The 7,703-nt window shown below is 38.7% G+C and overlaps 1 protein-coding gene across 1 annotated transcript; it reads right to left on the reverse strand.

Annotated features, from left to right (window-relative positions):
• Positions 1-158: 158 nt before the first annotated feature.
• LOC103132690 (cytochrome P450 3A56-like) lies at positions 159-5,990 on the reverse strand. Its single transcript, XM_007544489.2, has 5 exons — positions 5,859-5,990; positions 5,619-5,712; positions 628-680; positions 433-532; positions 159-341 (listed from the first exon to the last, which is right to left on the reverse strand). The coding sequence occupies exons 1-5, from the start codon at positions 5,927-5,929 to the stop codon at positions 174-176; spliced, it is 486 nt and encodes a 161-aa protein (XP_007544551.1). The 5' UTR covers positions 5,930-5,990; the 3' UTR covers positions 159-173.
• Between the last annotated feature and the right edge of the window lie 1,713 nt (positions 5,991-7,703).

A 7,703-nucleotide genomic window follows, 5' to 3' on the forward strand; every position in this document is an offset into this window, starting at 1 on the left:
GTTAAATTTAGTCTATAGAATTTATCAGCGTTGTGGTACTAATGGGATGTTTCTTTCTCCACAGAATAAACACACTCAACTTTTTTTGTGTCTTTAGGATGTGAAAAAAAGGTGAATTTATTTAAAAGCTCTTTTTACCAGCAGTGCCAATATATTTGGTGGAAGCAGTATGTTCAAGTCAAATTGCTGTAAAAGTTTAAAGATATAGAGAAGGTGGAGAAGCTCACCTCCTTCAGTCTCCCAGAGGTGAAGGAAGGAGATAGGACACTACGGATCCTTTTCCATTGATCATCTTCAGCATTGAACAGGGAATCATACAGGGCCCCATTCAGATGGAAATTCTTTTGACATAATTAAACAGCAGCTCATGAGAACTAAATGAAATGTATATCACTATGACTTCATATGGACTGTAGAGCAGTAACTACATACTCTGCGGTTGGTGAAGAAAGAGTAGCATTCCTTAACCAGAATGGCCTTTATGATTTCAGGATCTGCAACACACAACACGGGCTGGCGGCCATCGTAAATACTGAAAGATTAGAATGAAACAAACAACTTAAGCTGTAACAAATCAATGGTTTATTGTGTCTGTTCTTCAATAACAGTTACAACGTGAAAACTCACCCCCATATTTTCCCATATTTCCTATAGCACTCTTGATCGAAGTTGAAGAACCCCTAATTACAAAAATAATGTTACATTAGAAATATAAGATAATTTAGAGAACACGTTTTATACAATTTTCAGCAGATTGAATTAATAAATAATGGGTCATCTTAAAGAATGTTGTTCAAAGAAGCTAAATTACATTATTCTGATTCAATATATTTAAAAAATATACATTTCAATTTAAATCAATTTAAATCCGCTACATTCCACTACTCTGGAATAAAGCGGAGTTAATTGGACCTGTTAGCATTTTTCTCTAAATCTTCAGCTTTTCATTGTAATGTCATTGTAACACTAATAAGCTAATGATAATCCAATAAAAATAATTCAAAGGTAACGATTTTATTAGAAACCAAGTGCCATCTGTTAGGACCATAAAATCTACCCTTGTGACCATTTAAACTATCAAAACCCCGAGTTTATGAGGAAATTATTTCCAGTTGCACTTTCATTTAAATTATTCCTGCCGATATTTTTGCCCTAAGCTTTCATTAGCAAATGAAATGTGATGCTAAATAAGGAAGGACTAAGGAAGCTATATACTGTAGCTGGAAGGGCCAAAGGACATTTGTTATAAATGTGGAATCTGAGATATTTATAATTCTTCACAACAATCTTCACATTAACCCCTGGATGGAAACTGGGGTCACCGGCATCCTGGTGCTCCTCCTCAGATCCACCACCAGTTCCTTGGTCTTTATCACATTGAGCTCCAGGTGGTTCAGTCCACACTATGTGACAAAGTTGCCCATAGCAACCCTGTACCTCTAGCTGGGTCATCTGAGAACTTCTGTAAATGATAGCTACAGAAGTACAATAGCTGAAGCCAGTTGCATAGAGGATAAGGGACAGTCCCTTGTGGGGCCCCTATGTTGCTGACAACAGTGTCTGATATACAGTGTCGCAGGTGAACAAACTGTGGTCTGTCAGTCCACAGTTCATAGACTTTGGACTGGCTGTCCACATGTAGACTGCAGACGATGTGGTTCAGCAGATAGTCGACACTCTGATGTGGGTGGTCAGTGCCACCCACAGCGCCTGTAGTTGTTGGAATCACAGGGACGCTGCGTCTTTGACACCAGAACAATGCAGTATGTTTTCCACATCACAGAGACCCTCTGTATGCTCATGTTGAAGATATGAAGGAAAATCATATTACAACTGCAATATCACAAAGCACAGGCTTTAAGGACCCTCGAGTTCACACCATTGAGGCCTGCAGCCTTGCCAGGGTGGAGTCTCACCAGCTGGTTTGTANGTCTTGTTTTGGTCAATCAATAAAAAGGTGAATCTCAAAAAGAAACTTAAGCCTGTTTTATATGACAGAAAGTCAAGCAACTCCATGTAGGATATAACGTAAACAGCACAGTCAGAAATAAAATAAGTTTGTAGCAGGCATGTACATGATCTAATAGTCTGAATGCTGATTGCAGCAATCTACATTATTAGCAAATATAGAGGGCCCCAAAACCAAATTTTGCCTAGGGCCCCATGGAGCATTGGGCCGGCCCTGCCCCCCATCATCAAAGTCAACTCACCACCAGGGAATGGTTAGTAAACAGTTCTGCCTCTGTCTTCACCAAAGACGAGTGCTAAGGGCACATATACTTGAACACGGTGTTGATGAGCACAGAAGTCCAATAACAGAACACCACTTGGGTTTAGATCAGAGTGGCCAAACCTCTCCAGGTCTCACTATCATTGCCTGGAGAGGCAATGATAGTGCCTCTCCAGGCACTATCATTGCAGCAGAACCTTGTTCTGCTGCCTCTTCTCCAGCAGAACAAGGAGAAGAGGCACTCTCCAGAACCCCTCCAACGACTCCAAAAAAGGTGGGTAATCTGAACTGCTGTTTGTCACATAAGTACAAACAGTCAGAAACCGTCCCCCGACAAATAGGTGAAGGAAAGTTACCCTTTTCACAGGGGTGGATCCCAACACACAGGCAACAAGATGGGAGGCAAAAAGTATCTCCTTTTCTGTGCCCCTCGCTATGGCTGACTCAACAGACCCTGATCCAAAGTCCAAGCGGAGCCCAGTTCAATCCCACCATGTGATGGTGGGATTGAGTAGGTCTTCAAAGTAGTCAGCACAAGTTATTCTGCTTGTCCTCTGTGAACTTTTATTACACCCGAGTTTTTGCATCATCAACCACCCGAGCTGCATGGTGCTGCTTCTGGGGTACCACAGAAGCAGGGGGACCTGCTTCTGTGGGACCCCACAGATAGAGACCTGATAGGTCTCTATCTTCAGCTGTCCAGCTTCCCTCCCTTTTGGTGCCCATGAGCTGATTCTAGGGTTGTCCTCAAAACAGGCACTGACAACCTTGTGGCCACAACTTCAATAAATCACCTTGACAATGGATGCTCTGTGTGGACTATGTTTCACCCACTTCCTCCAAAATGTGTCCGTGATCTTTTCATAGATGTAGATCTATGAGGACATTATGGCAAATGTCAGCTTCACAGTCGATATTTAAAAGTGATACCCGGTCATCCTCAGCCTTCAACACCAGTTGTACACACATCAGATATGTGTAAAGGTTGCTAATGTCAGAAGTCGTTGTTTGTCACTAGAAAATGACTGATGATGGTACGACTGAGTTCCAGTTTTTACAGGAATTTCAAGGACTGGGTCAGGAATCACAGGATATCTTAAATCATCTGAACTGACTGACCATGGTGTCAGTGTCACTGAAAAAGTTTTCTTTATGTTGGAGTTGCAGGTAAACTGTTATATAATATGTGTGTATCACAACATTCGTGATACACACATATTGTATAACAGTTTAGAAGAGTAGTTGTATTGGCCTCTCACTGTTCCTTTGGTACGGGAATGACAGCACCAAGGTTACAAATAATACATGAAGACTTCTGACATTGTTCACAATAGTCAGCTGTGTACATCTCACAGTCTGTGTTAATACAGACTGTGAGTCAGATAGTGTGACATAAAACAAAAAAGACTCCAGGCTTGTCCCGATGTACTGCATCCTTCATCTTCAGTGTTTCAAACTGCAAAGACACTTTTTTGTAATGTCTGTGTTGGCAAAGAACTCTTTGCCCATGAGCTGATTCTAGGGTTGTCTTCAAAACAGGCTCTGACAACCTTGTGGCCACAACTTCAATAAACCACCTTGACAATGGACGCAGGGAATGTGGCCGACTCTGTGCTGACCATGTTCCACCCACTTCCTTCAAAATGTGTAGAGCTAACTACCTGTGGTTGTAAAGGTAACTCGCTCAACCTGTGAGCAAGCAAACACATCCAGGTCCATTTGGTCAAAGGGAACACTGACACTTTCAAAAGCAACAAAGTCTTCCGATGCCTTTGCTGTTAAATCCGTAGTTGTGGTTTTGATTCCCAGCACTTATGCTTTCAGAATGAACTTCCTCATCCTTACCTTCCATGTCCTTTTGGACTTCGAGGACAATGTCAAAAGCAAAGTATTTTGATCTGTCATNGGGAGTAGAAGAGGAGGGAAAGAGGTGTGAAAGTGAGATGAAAGACTTTTGAGTTGATAGGGAAGAGTGAGTTGACAGCAACAGTGGTATTGCTGGGAGTTCAGGGGCTGCAGTGTCAGATCGATTAAAAAAACTGTTTGAGTTCATTGGCTTTTTCAATGTTGAACTCTACTGCACTATTGCCAGCTGACCTGAACCTGGTAAAGAGGCCAAAAAAAAAAAATAAAAAATAAAAATAAAAAAAATATATATATAAAATAACTAAACTCCTTGCATTCACACTGGAACATTAGGATCATTAGGAACATTAGTGAAGGAAACTTCACTTTTTCTGAATTTCTCTTTTCTCTTGGGTCAACATGTTTTTTAAATATATTTTATTCAGTGTCAGTTATTTAAACTGTCATTCAGTTGACAATAATCTTAGAATCTGTTGTGTAAAAAAACTATTCGATAAATAGATAAAATGCAAAATAAAATCGAATTCAAGTAATCTGTGTGAGAGTAAAATGTGTTAATACTCTGTGATCATACCACTTTAAAAAAGTGTTGAAAAAATAATTTTATCTTTCTACTCTTTTCAATATGTGCCTGTAGTCAAGATTCATCATTGGATTTGGTGGAAACAGATGATATTCCTGAAAATCTGAACCAGAACCAGACTTCTGTTACACAGATCAACTAACAGGATCTGCTATATTTTAATTTAGGTTTGACACTAAAATAGTTTATACACTGAATTTTGAGTCAAAGTAGAAGTTATGGTGAAATCTGATCACCATAACTTGTAGATTGTTTTTACATCAGCTCTCAAGCAGCTGTTGCAGGTCAGGTGCTGCTCTACAGTACAATCAAGACACTCATCTCTTAGTTGCAAAGAGAAACTAGAAACAGCTTAGCTTTCGTCTTAAAATGTTAACACATTTTATTGAGACGAAAGTTAAGCTTTAAACAAAAAGGATTACAGGGTGTCTAAATGCAGCAAAAACGTTTTGTTAGGATTGTTAGGGATAAATTTGGATCACATCAGGCAGATTAATGTCTGATTTTTAAAGTGTTTGTTTTTTCTTTATTAGGACAGGACATGTAGGTTGAACAACTTTCAACTTGTTTTCTTTGGCTAAATAAGGGAAATGACTCTCCTTTATTACCCATAAAAAGTAATTGGACAATGATTGTAGAACAGGTTCATACTCTCATTACTGCCAATACAAATACAGCATTTTACCCAAGCGTGAAACAGTAATGAGCAATAAGGACATGTAGTTGAGAATGTTTAGAGGTTCACAAAGTGTAGAAATCTTGTACATTTAAATCAGCATTTATCCTTTTAGATTTTCAAAAAATAAAGAAATAAAGTAAAAATAACAAAGGCTGCATAGACATCTTAAGAAGATCCAAGAAATCTAATATCTTTGATTAAAATGTTAACATGATCTACTTTTTATACTACAGGTGCGGTTTAAAAAGTGTTATACATACCCTTCGATAATGCAGCATTGTTCCAAAGAATGGGACAGGTTTAGGACCAGAGATACCTAATTTCTTGAAAGTTCCATAAGGCCAGTAGGCGTACCTGTGGATAAATAAGCCTGAAAAATTATGTGTGAAGTAAAAACAAAAGCAGTAAATTCTGAGCAGAAGAGAATAGAACAAATGTCAGTTTCAGATTCAAGTAACTGGAAGAAATAAATAGATCAATACTCATTCATTAACACTCACACAAGGAGGAGCGTGACAAAGGCAACCAGCAGAGTCCATGTCTCAGCGGAGAAGTACAAGAAGTAACCCATCTGTCCTCTCAGTGGAAGTATCTGGCTTTGTGATGCCAAATGTCACCACCTGTACCTTTTATCTCCTGCTGCGTGGATCTGTTACGCAAGGTGAAGTGTGTGAAAGTTAAACCAATGTTAGCGAAGCTGGTAGGTTTGCCCAAATGGTTTTCCACTTTGATCTGCATCCTTTGAGACTGTTTCAAGCTGGCACTGGTGTCTGTAATCAGAACTCTGACTATAATAACCCATCCATCATTCATCCATTTTCTGTGCACCCTTGTCCCTAGTGGGAGGGGTGCTGGTGCCTATCTCCAGCGAATGTTTTGGGCGAGAGGCGGGGTTGACTATTATAATAATAATAATAATAATAATAATAATGGAGGTTATTATTAGTTCTAGCTTACTGTCTAAGCTAGAACTTCAAATTATTGATTATTTCTTTGTCAAGCTAATACTACTAATCTCTTCTCATGATAAAGTCTTATCTACAATTTCTCTATCTATCTATCTATCTATCTATCTATCTATCTATCTATCTATCTATCTATCTATCTNAAATGCATGCATAGACATCTAATTTTGTAATGTAAGTTAATAAATGTGCATAAATTAAAATTTTATATTTCTCCTGTTTACCTATGAGAATACTCGTAAACAGATTAATTAATAAAAGTATAGGTTTTATAAAGAGAGTAAGTATTTTCCCAGCAGTTAGACACACATCAGTCACATTTAGGAACTGGCTCTAAGACATCTTCTTGATCTACTTTGAATTGTGGGAGAGGAGCAGGCACGTGCAGAGGGCTGGGGGTGCTTGAGCATCTGCCCTTTTTGCTCCTTGCCCCCAAGTGCCCTTTTGGTCAATTTTTTTTTATTATTATTATTTATCTTTTATTTTTTGTATTATTTCCTAAGTCCTCTTCTGACACATAATAACATGTACTAAAATTATTTGTAATTATTTGTTTTGTTTTTTTGTTGGGTATTTTTTGTACAACATAATAAACTGGTCACCGTGTTACCTTTGACCTTTTGCCCGTGACGCATGACGCAGTTGTCTCTCGCGCAGTGAGATAAGGCGGTTAACTGGAGCTCAACATAGCGAACGTTCCAGATTACAGATCAGCTTTTGGTGAATAGAAAAAAAAAACGTTTTTGGTGAATAAAGTGGAGTAGACTTGCTACTTGTCAGATGACAGAAAACGTTGAAGTATCGTTTCTGCTTCAGCACGGTGTAGCGGTTTAAGCAGAGAGGTAATGAAATACAACAGACACTGACTGGCCTCTGCGTCTGACTTTCTCTGAAGAACTACTGAGCGGGAGGAGACAGCCAGGTGGGAAAAACTGTTCTGATCTATCGATTCAGTATTTTTATCATACAGACATTAGGCTGTTGTTGTTGTGCTATTAGCTAGCTGCTAGTTAACGACTTTGCTAGCAAAGCTAGATAACTGAAAAGCTTCTTCCTTGTATCGCTAATGATAGCAGTCATTCTTCAGTATCGCTTATGCAATATGGGGCACATCACCTGCCCAAAACTTGTCATCTCCATAATGGATAAATGTCAGATCTTCTAATTTCCTTTGCTGCATAATGTACATTGCATTTATTCTAGCGTTAGGTAAATGTATCTTGAAGAATAGCACTTACATAAAAGTCCAACAAGGATATTCGCTTAGAATTAAAAATGACTCACCCTGAATTACCATGATAGATATAATGTGTGTAATAAAAGTGTGTCATTAATGAAGGGGAAAAAACTTAATCCAGACTTTAAGTAAGTTTAGGATCT

The sequence above is a fragment of the Poecilia formosa genome, unplaced genomic scaffold (genome assembly GCF_000485575.1).
Source record: "Poecilia formosa unplaced genomic scaffold, Poecilia_formosa-5.1.2 Scaffold1219, whole genome shotgun sequence".
NCBI classification, from domain to species: Eukaryota; Metazoa; Chordata; class Actinopteri; order Cyprinodontiformes; family Poeciliidae; genus Poecilia; species Poecilia formosa.